Source organism: Monodon monoceros, unplaced genomic scaffold, assembly GCF_005190385.1.
Source record: "Monodon monoceros isolate NGI ecotype Baffin Bay Population unplaced genomic scaffold, NGI_Narwhal_1 Super_Scaffold_10, whole genome shotgun sequence".
Taxonomy (NCBI): Eukaryota; Metazoa; Chordata; class Mammalia; order Artiodactyla; family Monodontidae; genus Monodon; species Monodon monoceros.
The window spans coordinates 5,154,793-5,171,872 of NW_021703766.1; the positions used below are offsets into that span (position 1 = coordinate 5,154,793).

The 17,080-nt window shown below is 45.7% G+C and overlaps 1 protein-coding gene across 1 annotated transcript in view; it reads right to left on the reverse strand.

The window, feature by feature from the left end:
• The window catches only part of CDH13 (cadherin 13), a 1,013,556-nt gene that overhangs the window by 231,468 nt on the left and 765,008 nt on the right, over window positions 1-17,080 (reverse strand). Inside the window, exon 7 of the mRNA XM_029206203.1 lies at window positions 4,542-4,720. Within this exon, the coding sequence (XP_029062036.1) occupies window positions 4,542-4,720 (179 nt within the window). The remainder of the gene's footprint in view (window positions 1-4,541; window positions 4,721-17,080) is intronic.

Here is a 17,080-nt window from a genome sequence, read left to right on the forward strand (position 1 = left end):
CCACTCTCTCTTTCCAAAGACCAGCCCTCCTTAAACAGGAAGACAGCCCTCCTGTTCCCTCTGAGCCCCCCTTTTCCAGGCTACACATTCCCAGGTGGTCCACTATCCAAAGGAGGCCCGCAGCCAACTGTGCTGCCCCAGAGGACTCCTGAATCACGGCACCTGCAAATGCACCCGCTTTGGGGGAAGCCACAATGTAGTTAACCTTGGACAGACTGGAAAGCAGGGACTGACCCACTGTCCCTTCCACCGACCATATCATTTTCCACCTGGCCTGGTGTTCTCCCCAAGGTCACAGCTCAGTGGAGGCGGAACATCTCAGGGAGATGCCCACTGGACAGACAGCATCTGCTGGGCAAGGCTGGTGGCCCACAGAATTGGAGCCAAGGCAGAGGCTAATCGTAGTTAGGAGGGAGAGGAGGGGGTCAGTTATGGGTCCTCAGAAGATGAAGTGGATGAGCTGCCTTCTAGCATGTTCCCATTGCCCAGGGTGGGTGAGAGATGGGCGGTCTCGCTCCCGACTCTGCACTGCAATCGGGTCCAGAGGCCGCAACGACACCCTGGGCAATGAAAGGAGGTCACCTGGCCAGATAGCAGCCTGAGCACATAGAGGGGCCATACGTTTCGCGCTGCCTGCCTCTCTCTCTCCCCGACATCCTTCCTTCCCTTCACCTTGCAGCAAAGATGTTCCTGAGCTAAGGACTGGGACCATGCAGGGAGGACACACTGATACAGTCCTCTCCTCCTCAGAGCGTGGGGAGGGGCAGCGCAGTGAAGGCACCTGTCTCCCCTGGCCCCGCTCAGGACGTCCTGGGAAGAAGAAAGGGCAGCGACCAAAATGGCAGCGTTAAACAGCACTGACTGGTGTCCTTGCCTGTCCTCCATGACAAGCTTTAGTACAGAGTGACTGTGTAACAGGCAGGGAAGGTGGACGGGCAGGTTCAAAAGAAACAGTGCCTTCCCACCTCCCTGAGGTCTTCTGTCAGCTCCCTCTTGGGGTCCTGTCGGGGTCCTCTTTGGGAACGTACTAGATGGAAAATCAAAGTGAAAACTTTACATCAATCGAGCTCAGGTCAACGCTTGAACTTCCGGAACCTCCACTCCCACAAGGCGGGGGCCAGACAGGAGCAAACCATTTGCGAAATCTCAGGGGCCCCCTGGCTCTAGGAGGAGTCCCATCCTATTTGTTAACACCCATTCAATGCGCAAACACGCCATTTGAGTTACTGTCAGTGAATACATGGTAACCACCCTTAACAATGGTTTAAATCATATCAAAGTTGGTAGGGGTCCCAATGGAATATTTTCTTAAAAACGAATGGTGCATAAATCTGTTTTAAGTGTTCTGCCCAGATGATCCAGAAGTAGACTTCTGAAACCACACCTAACACAGGATGCCTTCTCAGAAGGTCTCCAGAAATAGTAACAAACAATTCCATAATCCCGCTGCGGGAACTTGTCATATGGACATGAACCCTGGGAAAGGTACAGTGAGATGAAAACACTGCAAACTGGAACATACTCATGGGAAGTCTGACGCGCAAGTTCTGGCCCTTTAAAGATAAGTAACTTGAAGTCACGTTTTACCCTTTCAGCAAACTTGCCCAAGAGAATCTTAGCACAGCACTAGTAAACAGACAAGGCTTGCCTGAATTCAGGGACGTTTCTTTCCTTCAGATTGTAGCCATGTTGCCTGGGTCAACACTGAACTCTGGAAACCCTCACAGAAACATATCACTTTTCATTCATTTTCATTGATTTTCCAATTTTGGTTAAATTGCGTTGATCTTTTTCTCCTTTTTGGAGCTGTTCATGTATTGTAGCTGAAAAGGCTTATTAATTCAACTCCCATAGTAATATACTTATTGCTACTTAACAAAAACCCAAATGACAAGAACATGAACTTGAGATACATTTGTCCCCCAAATAAACCTTAAAAATGGAATGATCTACTATATTATCATTTTGGTTTATAAATAGAGACTTACAATGCATTTTCTACCAGTAAAAAGAGAAGCTGAGATGGAGAAATCTCCTTTCTCTTGTAGGAAGAATTTGCAAGTGCCTTCAGGAGAATCAGAGGTTATGGGAAAGCTGGTGTGTGTGCGTGTGTGCGTTCTCGCACATGCGTGCTGGGAGGGGAATAAAGGGAGAAATGGAAAGTTCTTACTTGCCTCTGAAGAAGATAATATGTCAGTCAGGCAGTCATAAAAATAGGGAGGTTTGGAAAGAGAATGAGAAACAAAATGGAGGAAATGGACTTAAAATGTTCTTTTTTCTGCTTCCTATTTTTAACGAGAAACGATTACATTTTCCAAGTGACAATCAGAGTTTCAATGCAAATTTCAATCTCTTCCTCTCTTTCCAATAATTCCCCATTTCCAGCTACTGTTTCCCACTTTTCACATGTAAAATCTTAGTGTCATCTCCAATTCATTCTTGCCAATATGCCAAGAAACCTATAATTAGGAGTGCTGAAATTGTGGTAGGTAGTGGGCAAACAGACATGCCGATGGTCACATCTGTTTTCAAGAAATTTACTGTCTAGGCCAGCGGTGCCCACTAGCACTTTCTGTGATGGTGGTAACAGTCTCTGTCTTGGCCAGTACGGTGGCCACTAGCCACACAGGGCTCCTGAGCAGTTGAGATGTGGCTGGTCTGACCAAGAAATTGATTTTTACATTTTAATTTCAAGGATGTCAATTAAAATTTAAATAACCACATGTGACTAGCGGTTACTGCATCAGGTCTAGACCAAGAGGAAGGGGATATTCTTGTGGGTTTTTTTTTTTTTGCGGGGGGCGGGGCACGCGGCAGGTGGGATCTTAGTTCCGTGACCAGGGTTCGAACCTGCACCCCCTGCATTGGAAGGCAAAGTCTTAACCGCTGGACCGCCAGGGAAGTCTGACGGAAGCGGATATTCTTTAAAGAGACAGATGACAGTGTAAAGGAGCATGTGACAAATGCCATGTGAGGGCTGCAGCTCAGAGCAGTCAGAGTGGAGGAGGAAGAAGGCTGTGGAAGACTCAGCGGTGGGGCACCGTTTCCTAGATGGGGCGCATCTAACCCAGAAGCTTGTGAAGAGCTACAGCGAGGAAAACAGAAAGGAGGGGAAAAGGCATTTCTCACCCAGGGAGTTTTTCAATCAAAGACACAGGGGGGAAAATGCACAGGACTGTGAAGGAAACCCAGCGCTCGTCCTGCGGCAGATGGTGCTTGCAGAAGGTCAAGGGTGACTGCCAGGGGGCACGTCCATGGAACGATGCCCTGCTGGGAACAAGGGATCCCAGGATGGGGGCAGATCTGGGGGGGTGATGGAGGCAGAGAATCCTCAAGTGGGTTGACATGCTGTGTGAAGGGCCAAGAGGTTCTCCTATGGAAGGTAGCCTGTGGGGGATGACAGGGTGGCCCTGGAACTTGGGAAATAGGCCAGGGCCAGCAGGCAAATGTAGGGGGATGTAAGTGGGCCAGGAACATATGCCCCCCTAAGTGCGACAGCTGCTACCAGCTCCACCTGACTGTCACAAGTGGTCCGACCCATTGTCCACATGTCCACACTGGGGCCCCGATTTCCAGAATTTCTGATTTTCAGAAAGGCTGGAAATTGGAATTAAAAAAAATATGAAATCAAAATATTTGGATATGGCGACTAACGTGAAACTTTAAAACACCCTGGGCCTAACCAAAGAGCAGGCACGTGGGCTGACTGAGGTCCACGGGGCACCTGTCTGTGACACGTGACCTGGAAGATGGGTGAGGTTCCATAGAGACGGCCTTGCAGGACAAGAGCAGAGACTGAGGGGAGAGAAAGGCTCGGGCGGAAACACTGGCGCAGGCAGCAGAGGGTTTGAGAAAGAAGTAAGTCAAAGCTACCTGACTCTGACAAGGAGGAGAGTGTCAGTGATCTGGGACAGTCACTTCCCTCCCCCTTCCTTCCCCCCTCCCTCCCCCGCCCTCCTGGCAGACAGGCGAGGCAGGCAGAGCCCACAGTCGCTGGGGCCTCAAGAGTAAGTGGTCGGTGATGTATGGTTCCCAGGGGGTAAGGGCAGGGGGGAGGGATACATTGGGAGATTGGGAGTGACACATACACACCACTATATATAAAATAGATAACTAATAAGGACCTGCTGTACAGCACAGGGAACTCTACTCAGTACTCTGCAATGACCTATATGGGAAAGGAATCTGAAAAAGAGTGGATACATGTACATGTATGACTGATTCACTTTGCTGTGCACCTGAAACTAAATCAACTATACTCCAATAAAAATTAAAAAAAAAAAAAAGAGTGGTCAGTGAGGAAACAGGCATCGAGTTGAATGAATGCAAATAACCGCAAAGGACATGGCTTTTCCAGTGTGTGTTTTCTGGGGTCACGTAACAGCCCATCACCCTTGACAGATTTTCCCCGATCCAACCATGTGTAAATATCTCATTTCCGCTGCTACATAAAGTGCCGCTGACGGAAGCCGCACATCTTCCCTCATGTGAAAGCCATGTTCAATTCTCATGAAAAAGAAGTTGTGTGCTTTGCAGCTCACCTCCCGGTCCAGCAGTGCAGGTGACACGACGGTGACAATGTCTCCTTTCTCAGGATCGATGTAGAACATGTTGGGAGAGGGCCTGTCAGGCGTCTGCTGACGGATATTATACCGCAGGAGGGCATTATCCGTGGCCGGGTCGTCCGCGTCAAAGGCTGTCATCCGCATCACCGTGGTCCCTGAGGGGGCAGGAGCAGGGGATGGTCACTTGGGGGACAGCGATGGGCAAAGCCCCTCCCCGCACCTGGGCAATGGCAGTGGAGTGATGTGTCAATCACTTTTCAAATTAAAAAAGCAAAACCCTTCCCTGGCTCCGTTAGGTTTTAGCTTTCCTTCCGCCCTCCCTCGCTCCTCCATCACGTTAAAAGACCTGAAATAAAGAAATCTTTCCTGTTCAGCAGATTGACAGCTTAATTTTTCCTTCTCCTGATATGCTGTTTATTTCCACGGGCTTTCATTTCATTGTGGATGTGGCTCTGTGACAATGGCCTTCATTTTAAAATCTCTTATTGAATGCCTACCACGTGGGGGGGCCCTGGGCTGGGTGTCCGGGAAAAAGAGGTGCCAAAAAGTCACATTCCCTGGGGTCCGGCAGGTCGGCGCTAAGCAGGAGAGAGAGCGTTTGAAAATAATAAAGCATTCACAGCGCATTGAGAGAGGGTGATGTGAATACGGATGAGAACAGCCTCATCTAACCACGGGCTCAGGAAAGGTCGCCGGTGCAGGTGGGTGAGGAGGTGTAACCGAGGGGAAGGAGGGGCGCCTCAAAGAGAAAGGTACTGCAGTTAATTCCGGTTACAGGGAATGGGCGTGGATGTTACTTGAGCATGCTCTGTGCGCAGCCGCAATGCTGACACTTTAGAGACGAAGAGGGTATAAAGACGAGAGTGACAGGGACTATTTGGTTATAACAAGGTTGAGAAGGGTGTCGGATACAGGTCTCGCTCACACACAGCTGATACGAAGGGCGACTGGCATTAGGTGCTTTGGAAGACAACTGGATAGCAACTAGTACAAAAAAAAAATGCATTCACTCTCTTGGCATTTACCCTCAAGAAACACTTGCACGTGTCGACAAGGGGTTTTGGCGGGGATGTTTACGGAGGATCTGAGAAACATTTGGAAAGAACCTAACCATCCAACAACACAGGAATTGCTAAAATGATGTTATCCCTACACTGTGAAATATTCTGCAGCACTTAGAAAAGGTTGTACAGCTAATGTGCTCTAACATGGAAGGCTCTCCAAAACTGAAAAATATCAAGTTGGAAAATGTTATCCATAGTATAACATCATTTTTATGAACCTATTTGCAAACAGAAAATTCCACAAACTTTATGCATATGTTTTTCAGGTACAGTTTATGTCCATAAATGGATAGAAGATGGTCTATAAGGGTGAACTTCACACTGGCTTTGGTGGTTAAACCTGGGAAAGGAGAGAGGGCACTGGGATTAATGGTGATGCAGGGACGAGGGAAGATGGTGGCCGATCTGTAATGGTTTGATCATTTTTACAAGGAGCATGTATTATTTTGTGATTAAAATTTAATTTAAAGGGATCATAATTGTAAACACCAATAGAAGCACCGTCTAGAGTGGAATCTGGCACATTTACCTGCTGGTCTTGACAACTGAGAGCCACCATATTTGGCTCGGGGTGACGTGCCCAACTCTAATTTTTCACTGTAGTTTACTCTTCTGTGAATGTAGGGCCCCATCTTCTGATTCTGAATCCTCTGAATCCACAACATGTGAGCTAATGGGTAAGAGATGGAACCAGCAGACCCATCGTCCCCAGCAGGAATACTCATATACAGAAAATATTCAAGCTTAAAGGAAACATAGAGTTCATGTAGTTCAGTCACCATCCCGGTATTCCTTTCCCTTTTATAACAGTGCTTCCCAAGCCATCAAAGCCGGTTTATTTTTTCTCATAATCAGAATCAGATTATCAGCCATTAGGTCCGAATGATCAGGCAAACGGATCTGACTGTCCTAAAGTAAGATCTATCTGTTAAATAGTCTCAGTTCATCTCATCAATTTGTGAAATACTCTCACTTAATTTCACCAATGTTGCCATTAAACCAGATGCATCCAGACACATCTTCTACTCTGTGTTGTGTCTTTGCCCTCCTTTGTTTCTTTGTGAAACTGTCCCAGGGCAGGCCTCAGGGACAGTGTCGGAATAGAAGATCCTCGGCACGTGCAGCCCACTGCCTTCGGACGATGTCAGCAAGCCATCTGGTTCCTGTGCTGTCGCTCACTGAGCTGCACTGTGCAATCAGGGTTCTTTCTCTGCCCAGTGGTCCAGGCAGCCACTGCCAGTCTGTCACCGTTAGTGTCAAGGGTACACTCGTTTGCCTTCCTGGTCTAGGAAAACAGGCCCACTTGGGGGTCTCTGTCAGAAATGAAAGGTGACTTCCAGGTCCACATCTCACCCCGGGCCATGCTAAGTGAGCTCCGTGTGGGCAAAGACCTGGAAGGAGGCCTCCATATCACGGATGCCACAGGAAACAGTCCTCAGCTAAGGACCTGTGACCTGGTGCCCTGCACTTTGTTAGTGTCTAATGAATGCTTGACTGATGGAATCTGTGCCCTATTTAATATGCCTTTAATTGAAGTCAGAAACAAACAGGCAAAAGAATGTATAAAAAAAATGAAGCCATCATGGTTTGTGACTGTCATGGCTTCATAGGAAGGAAAAAAAGACCTCTCAGGGTGATGAATTTTTAGCTTCCACCAGGACATTCATCGATAATGTCTTTTTTGGTATTATTTTTTACAGATTTGATAATATGGGATGATAAAAAGTTATCCTGGAATACTCCCAAGGTTACACAGAAGATGTTTTTTATTTTAATGAATTGTTAGGGAGCAAGTGAACTTGGTCTTAAGCCCTGCCTTTGTCTTTACCCTGCCGTGAATACACACCTGGATTTACTTCTGAGGCCCACTTCTGTAGACAATGAGCATTGCTGAAGTCATCTAAATAGGTTTGCAGCATTGAAGGAAACGACCTTGGGGTAACATCTAGGTTCAGGTCTTAACTAACTGTGTGAACTTGAGCAAGTTAATCAACCCTCCTTGAACCTCAGTTTCCCCATATGCCCCCTCATAACGTTAGGACATTAGTAACGCTTTTCCCTATGGTCACTGTAAGGACTTGATGGGACAATACATTAACTAACTTGGTGCCGTACCTGGTACGTTAGAGTTCTGAGGAGGATGCCTTTTATCACCGTCCTGTCCTGAGTTCTGAGCCTATCATGGCGGTGCAGGCAACGACCTCAGACGAAGGAGCTCAGAAGTAAGTTGTCCATAGAAACCGGCACCCGCTATGGCAGAAGCCCCGGTGCCCATCATCTCAGAGTTGCCCTGCCTTACCCTCTCCCTCCCGCCTTGTCCACAGTCTTAGTTTATAGATTTGGGTTTCTACTGTGGAGATCACAAATCTATGATAACACATACACATGCGTGTGCATGCATGCAAGCGTACATGCACACACACACACACACACACACACAGACACTCACACACACATTCTGGAGCCGCCACTGCTTCTCCATATGGTACTCTAGTACTCCTCTAGGATCAAGGCTCTATCCTGAGTCCTGGTATATCTGATGGGCCCGACACCCTGTTCTCATTCTACTCCTCCTCTGGGGGCTGGATCATGATTTTCATACTTCCAGGTTCTGCAATGGCGGGGTAAGCCTCCTAAATCGCCATTCCCTAAATTGTTTCCAAGGGACCCTGCCTGGCTCCATGGGCTCATCAGAGAAACACACTGGGGAAATATGCAGAAAGCACAGTTGAGCAGGTTTCCCTCTTGGAGAACTTCCTAGCATCCTTAAGAAGCAAATGCATATTGTGAATCTCCAAGAGAAAACAGCATCTGTAGCATTTCCTAAACTTCTCTGTTGATGGAACCTCTTCATTTTAAGAACTTCTTTATGTGATGGGTCACATGGTCCTAAATTTTGCCCTTGGGGGACACAGACTGTGTTCTATTCATATTTATAAGCTTGGTAGCTATCACTCAATAGGTCCTCTGTCAATGTTCTTTGGGTAGAATTGCATTCTTGCGACTCACCATAGCTTTGCCTTATTCCACAGTGACCGGAAGTCATGGATAACTCATTAGTGAGAAGATTGGACAGCACTGCCTGGACATTTTTCATAACCAGGCATGCTCCCCCACTACCTCTGAGCTCTTTTCCCCCCCTAGAGGTCCTTGTTGGACGTGGGTTTAGCAGACATACACCAATTCCAAGTCCAGGGCTGATGTTCAGCATGTAGGCACCAGGACAGTTGTTCCACGGCCTACGGATGGCCCCTATGCCTTAACCTTGCCCACGCCCACGTGCTGGACTCTGAGAAGGGCTCATTTACTTCCATCAGCCCAGCGGCTTCTCATCTGTGCTTATCTTGTGCCTATGTGTGCTTCCTGATGGCAGAGAAATGATAATTATACGATAGACACACGTGTGGGTCCTCCATGTAGTACACTTCTGTCTTCTTCCCCATCACAATATTCTCCCATGTGTCAACATAAATGATAATCACTCTGTCACTCCCAGAGCTGGGTGAACTAGCAGTGGTCCCTCCAAAGCAAAAGAATTACAGGCTGCTAGTTGAAAGCCTCAAGTCAGGCCGTCATTTTCTTTTGTCGAAGGACATGGCTGCCAATGTGATAGGCTGATAAACAATTAGGAGAGTTTTGTCTTGGCCAGTAGCCCCTTCCTCTTGGCTGTGTTTCTCTGATTAAAGACATGTGCTGCCTGGTGTCATGGCCTTGAAGCCGGTGTTTGAAGTTCCGCTTCCTTGTGATTTCAGGCATAGTCACACCCTTGAGAAGTGGAGGGCAGCTGTGAAGGTCAGGGGCTGTTTTCAATCTCCAGGTAAGGTCAGCCAGCCTCAAGAGTGGGAGACCCCAAAAGACAGCTCGCTTTGTGCCACAGTCGACAAAATTCTACTGTTCTTGACATTTCTTTGTCTTCATCCCCAAACATTTCCTTCACATGATCAAAAGTGTCAGACCCCTTTTTTAAAAAATGATATTCCTATAAGTGAATAATATATTGAGACATGAACACGGACATTCACGTCTGTATTTGGCAGTGAATACACTTCGATAGCACAGTCGAAGCAACTGTATGCTTTCCAGGGGGATGCAAAACATAAAAACCGATATGATCAGAGATAGCAGGCATCACTAAGTGAGCTCCTTAGATGTGACAAAATGTCACGTCATCAGAAAGCATCCAACTCATGAGAGGAGGTAGGGCATTCTAGCCCCACCCAAACGTCTGTCTCTGTGACTAAACTGTCTCAGGGATGTGCCTCAGAGGTTACTTTTAAAAGAGAACATGGCCACAGATCCGGCACAGCATAACCCACTCCTTCGTGTTTATTTCCGTGTCAGAAGGAAAGCCCTTAGACTCTAGGCACCTTGACTTGTTTAGCTGGGTGGGAGGGACACAGAAGTATCGTGGAGTATGTCTAGTCAGACTGACACTGATTTGAAACTAAATTTCTGTTGGAGTCCTTCAGGTTGAAGGGGTTCTGGGCATCCTGATTCCAAACGCCCAATCAGTGTTCTAGATGTGGGATGACAAACCAGCCAGTGTGCCCAGGGCTGAGGGCATTCCAGGACAGACCTGGGCAAACCAGAGTAAGTGTGTCACCCTATAGGCCAAGTTCTGCTACCATATACAGACATATCTCATGGTCACGACTGTCAGAGTACAAACATGAAAATCGCTGCCACTGTGACATCAGTGGCCCGGGACGTGCAACTCCCCACTGGTCAACCAGTCTGGGACTGCTTTCTGACCACACACGTGGACACAACCCAGCTCTCCCCTAACAGTTGTTAACGGCGAGAGGAGAACCGGGTGAACAAATGCAGGCAGACCAGTGTTAGAGGCACTGCTGAGGATGTGGGCTGTCTACTCTCAAATCCTGCCACACCAGGAACCATCTGGATATCCTCGGGCAAATTCCTTTACTTCATGGAGCCTCAACTTCCTCACTTACAAAAGAGCATCTCCCTTAACCGGCTATTGTGGCGTTGAATGAAATAATGCAGTGTTTCTCAACCTTTATTTTTTCATGATCACTAATATCTAATAAGACACCAAGAGTCTTTTTAGATATTTTTTTCCTACCTGTCATCCCCTGCCATAGATATCTGTGATGGCCCTTTGAGGACCACAAACCACTGTAATATCTCATGTTTTTAATGTCCCCCCAAGCACCAATTTTTTCCCTCTTGGAGGTGATAATGTCTCCAATGAGAATGTATAAATTAAGAAATATAAAGTCCAGTGCCTAGGCAGCGATAAATGTAAGTGTGAGATATAAGTTTTATTTACTGTTTTTTATTAAAAAAATTTTTTAAATTTTTAATTTTTTTGTAAGTTTTATTGATATTTTTATTGACTGCTGCAATTTGCAACTCACTTCTGGCGGACGGACCTCATTGCCATGATGATGGTGATGGGCCAAATGTCTCATGGGACCCAACCACATGGACTGCAACTCATACTAGTTCTGGGACTCACACCCAGGATCTATAGAAGCAGAGATTAATTAAAATCTCATAAGGAAACAATCCCTCTCTTCCCTTAGATAAGTCTAGAAACTTCTGTTGAGCACATGCATGCATGACTCATCTTCCTCTGATCTTGTCAATGTTTCCGTGTACACAGGAATTAATACGGAAACTGTCAAAGATTAGTTGACAGAAGATACCAAACCAATCTGATAGGTATCCAGAGGCAGCCTGCACTCCGCAGTGCATGCATTCCTGAAAAGGCACCCACGGAATGAATCGTAAATAATGTCTTATTTCCCCATTGACCTACATTAGCATTTCAGACCTGCTTTATCTTCATTTGAGGGGGGGTCCAATCAGAAGCTGCTCCTCATAATTCGCTTTAACTTTCTCTGCTTATCTCCAAAACACTATGCTAGCAGGTGGGGTGGGGGAAGGAGGTGGGCTGTCTGCTGTGGGTGAGGAGACTCTTAAAGCCCTGCCCGATACTCCGGAGGAGAGAGAAGAGGTGCTCTGACTCTGACTTTGGTGGGGAGAGAAGGGGGAAAGCAGGTTAGATCCAAGGCCAAGGCCAAGCTGGGAGATTCAGCTTTGTCACCATTTCTCCTTTGGGGGGCCTGACCCTCTGTTCCCCAATTATCTAGGGCTTGTCATTTACCAGCACAAAGACTCTCTCGCACTTTTCATTCGGTGGTCAGGCTGTGTGTTAGACCTAAAAAGTTCTTGATAATGTGAGTTTTGATGAAGATGCCAATGACCTTTGGCCTCTCTTTTGACAGTAGCCCAGACACGTTGGCCCTGAGGGTGCGGCTCTCTGGCCCCATTCCCAGAGTGGGGTCATGGGAGCTGGGGCAGGAGTGAGAAGCTCAAATGTCCACCCAGTGCCCACACGGTCACTTACATGAGTAAAGTGATTTTGATACAGTTGGGAGAGGTGGTGGCTAACTAGAGGGTATATGTCTGCCAAAGAGGCAGCTACCTTTTAGTTCAGGGTAAGTGCTGCATTTCTGAAATACAAGTCTGGAGAAGCCAGACCTTTTGATTTTTCAAGACAAGGTGGGAATTTGGATTTTCATATAAACTGTCAAAATATTTACATGCTGGACACTAGTTCAAATGTAAAATACAGAAGATCACTGAGTGGGACAAAGAAAGCCAAATAAAACAGATCATGGCAGGCTTAGTCCCAGGCTCACCAGTTTTCAACCTTTGATCTTGACTGTAGGTAGAGGCAATTCTTTCCCCCAAAGACAGTAACGAAATATTGTTACTATAATCTCTGGTGATAGATTACAGTGTAAGAAAATGGCATATCCACTATAGAGTTCACCCTTCTTCCTTCCACCTCCCTTTTGGAACAGGGAAGTTCCCCTATGTGGCCCCAGCCCCAGCCAAGTGGGAGGCAGTAGAGACACAACAATACAAACATGTGATGCATGTGTCATGTGCTAACTTATTTGATCCTACAGTAACTCCAGGAGGTATGTCATATTGTTAAACCCTTTGTACGGGTGAGGAAACAAAGACTGAAAAGGCCATATAGTCACCCCATGAGCCAGGATTTGAACCCTGCTTTACTGAAGAGACTGCGGTTCAGACTGTGAGTTGCTACCCAGCATCCATTCTTCCTTGCTTCCTTAGTAACATCACTCTGATTTTAGCTGGCCACATTGCTGACTAGGTGTGATGCTAGATGTCCCAGCTTCTCTGCCAGCTACTGTGGCCACCGACTAAGGTTTAGACAATGAGATATAATTAGAAGTAAAGTGTGTGAGACTCCTGGGAAGGTTCCTTAAAGGGACCTCATCCAGAATGTGTGTGCTTTTGTAACACCCTCTCTCCTCACTTCCTGATGCCTGGGATACAGATGTAATGACTATTATAGCTTCAGCAGCCATTGTGGACCATGAGGTGGCCCTTCAAATAAAAGCCACATGATAGAAAGGTAGAGCAGAAAGACAGAAAAAATATGAGTCCCTGAGTCTCTTATGACCATGGAGCTTCGAGGAAAGCTTGGAATTCCTCCCTTTGGCTTTGTTTACATGAACGAGAAATAAATGAAAGAAAGGTGAAAGCCCATCTTGTTTAAGCCATCATCATTCTGAGTTTGCTATTTCATGTGGTCACAACTAATGTTCTCTGAAAAAGGAGAAAGTAAAGATTGAAGAAAATAAACACATTTTATTAAATAGTTTTACTCTAGAAAGTAAATTTTGCTGCTTTACCCTAGAGCTAGAGGGCACTAATTTAGACAAGTATAGAAACATCTAGTCACAATTGGTAGGTATTTTCAAATATTCAAACTGATTTCCACTCACCTAAATCATCTTGAATCCAGAGATAATCTTTCTATCAGGTGGTAAGACTGTCCTATTAGTAGCCTCCAGCAAATCATAACTTTGTATTGTCCCTTCCACCTGGACTGTGTGTTTAGCCGTCTGACATTCTCTGGCCAATGGGACACGTGGAAACATACAAACAGAGGTTTGGAAGTACTTGTTCACAAGAGCTTGTCCTCCTGGAAAGCAGCCGCCATCTAAAGATATCTGGGCTCTCCTGCTGGAGAGGCCACATGTCTGGAAACTGATGCTCCCTGGCTGACACCCCTAAATACCCATCAGACATGGAAGTTGAGGCCATCTTGGAACATTCAGCTCCAGTTGAGCTTCTACGTGACAGCAGCCACATGCCCAACCTCAGGCAGGACCAGCAAGAGAACTGCCCCACTGAACCCATCCCAACTTGCAAAATAATGAACAACTAAATGGCTGTTGTTTTAAGGCACTAAGTTTTGGTGTGTATCATTATACAGCAATAGATAACAGGTAAAGGAGTGTAAGTGGATTAACCTTCACATAGAAGCTAGAAAATACTGTATAATTTAAAAAACAGTGTGGGGGGCTTCCCTGATGGTGCAGTGGTTGAGAGTCCGCCTGCCGATGCAGGGGACACGGGTTCGTGCCCCGGTCCGGGAAGATCCCACATGCCACAGAGCGGCTGGGCCCGTGAGCCATGGCCGCTGAGCCTGCGCATCTGGAGCCTGTGCTCCGCAACGGGAGAGGCCACAACAGTGAGAGGCCCGCGTACCGCAAAAAAAAATTAGTGTGGAAGTTGCCATTTTAACTAGCCAAATAGCACACCATATTTAAGGGATGGACCAAACTAAAAAGGGACAGGTACAGGCAAAAAACTGATGAGAAGAGAATGCAACCCATTTCCTAAATGTTGGGGTTTTGGGGCTACCAATGACATCACCATAAATCACTGCAATATGCTGACCGCTGAGCGTGGTTGGTTGCCTAATGGATATTCTCTATTAAAGCACTGAATCAAGCTGGCACAAAGTATATACTTTCAACGCAGGTTTGAGATGAGTAAGTACCTTCAAATAAGAAGACAACTCTGTTCTTAAAAGTGAGAACACCTTCAATTTTGAGATAGTTGCCCACCTCCTTTAATAGCAGCCAGGAGTGCCTCTGTGTAGCTGCAATTACCACAGGCTTGATTTGAAATGTGATCGACTTCTCCTCTCAAATTTGCTCTCCCTCCCGGGAGCTAGTTGGTTTTTTAAACACAAATTGACAGTCAAATATGTAATAAGTTATGACAAGTTGAGCAATGGCTGTCCCCCATCTGTTTTCAAAGGTTGTTTATTTTTATAGCGATAAAGAGATGGTGGCGACAGAACCACCTTATCATTATTTCAATTCTTCCGTGGCACCTGCTAAATGTTCAATCTCCACAGTGCCTTTGCCCTACTTCTCTGGTGAGCTGTTGTTTGAGCTGCAGCGGGCCAGATGTTAGGAAAAATAACTGTTTTTGAGATAGAAGGTAACACATGGTAAAACTGGGGTCCCTCCTGTCAGGATTCACTTTATTGCCCTAATTTCTTTGTTTCATCCAGCATTTTGAGGTAATGTTTTTCTCAAAACCTATTCAAAATTCTATTTAATCTTTTTATCTATAATTCCTTTCTGTGCAGCTCTTTAAAAAGGATCCAGGAAACACTGCTCAATTAACTGATCTTGCCTAAAATACTTCAAAAAAGCATTTTTAAGTGGAATCTCTATCCCCAGTACTGGATTAGTACAAAGTAGCTGAAATTCTCGAATGTGAAAATATTTTTTCCATAAAACTGAAGAAAAATAAACCAAAAGGAAATTGTGGTGTATTTTTTGTTTGTTTGCTTAACCAATTTAAGAGATATTTAAAAAGCAATTCTAGTTCTCCTTAGAGCAGTGGTTTTCAATTGAGGGTGATTTTATCCCTCAGGGGACACTGGGGAATGTCTGGAGACATTTTGGGGTCGTCACAACCAGGGCAGGTATGTGATGTTGGAACCTAGTGGGTCGAGGCCAGGGATACTGCTAAACACCCCACAATGCATAGAACAGGCCCACCACAACGAATTACGCAGCCCCAAATGTCAAAAGTGCCAAGGCTGAGAAACACCATCTTCGAGTTATTTATACCTGGGTCTCTAAAAGTAATGGCACTTTTAAAATCCCATACCCAAATAATTGAAACAATTTGCCTCTCTTTTGGAACTCTCTCTTGTAGATGTGAAGTTCACTGAGCACAGAGATACTATCTCTTCTGTATTTATTCCCCTCACAGTGGCTCAAATATTAGTACCACAGAATATGCAAATATACAGAGTATATAATGTTTAAGAACATGCTAATATTAGACGTAAACTATTATATATAGAATGGATACACAGCAAGATCCTACTGTATAGCACAGGGAACTAGATTCAACCTCCTGTGGTAAACCACAATGGAAAAGAATATGGAAAAGAATGTACGTATATGTATAACTGAATTGCTTTGCTGTACAGCAGAAATTAGCACAACATTGTATATCTACTTCAATAAAAGAAATTTTTTAAAAAGAAGAACATGCTAATTCTAACATCATTTAGTTTTCCTGCTTAAATTTTTTTTTTTTTTTTGCGGTACGCGGGCCTCTCACTGTTGTGGCCTCTTCCATTGCTGAGCACAGGCTCCGGACGCGCAGGCTCAGCGGCCATGGCTCACATGTGGTATCTTCCCGGACCGGGGCATGAACCCGCGTCCCCTGTAACTGCAGGCGGACTCTCAACCACTGCGCCACCAGGGAAGCCCCCCCTGCTTAAATTTTATATAACTCAAAGCATGAAAATCTTCAAAAATAACAGGATAATGAGCTTCATAAGAGTAGTAAGAGCTTCGCAAACATTTGTTGAATGCACGAGTGAATAAATAAATGAATAAGGTAAATGAATGAATGAATAAAGGATGAATATTTTTATTTGTTATCATCTTTCTTCTATTACAGCTTGAGGTAATGGTGAAGGTATAAGCAGAAACAAGTAAATAATTAATGCCTGACTTCCACTAAATATTAATTCCTAAGTAAAGTCTTAAGATAGGTCTATTGCCCTCATCATTTTAAGGGCAAAGGCGAGGCAGTTTTGCTATTTAAAATCATTGGTTTGTTATTTCAGTTTAGCCTATATTAGGCTGGGCTAAACTGAGATAACAAACCAATCCATGCGTCAGTGGCTTAACGCATAGGGTTAATTTCTCCCTCAGATTCAGCTCATATTGCGGCCCCCTTTCAAGGGGTTCCTTTCCCAGTTGTGATGTAGGGACCTAGACACTGGCATCTTGTAGCCTTGCCACTGGGACACGTGGTTTCCTGACTGTTGTGGGAGAAGCAGAGAGCTGCAAAGCCACGTGCAGACTCATTAAGTGCTTCATCCAGAAAGTGCAGATCACCACTACTACCTGCAGTCTATGGCCAGGTCGGTGTCTCAGGTAAGCTCAAGAGCAGGGCCGGCTTCACGGGTGTGCGGCCTGTGTGGTCGGCCGCGGTGCTGTGTTCAGAAGGGCCCTGTGCTTGTTTTAATGCTCTCCTGTCACCCTCTTGACAGTCTTAATAATTGTTGAACAAGGGGCTCCCCATTTCCATTCCACAAATCATGCAGCCTGT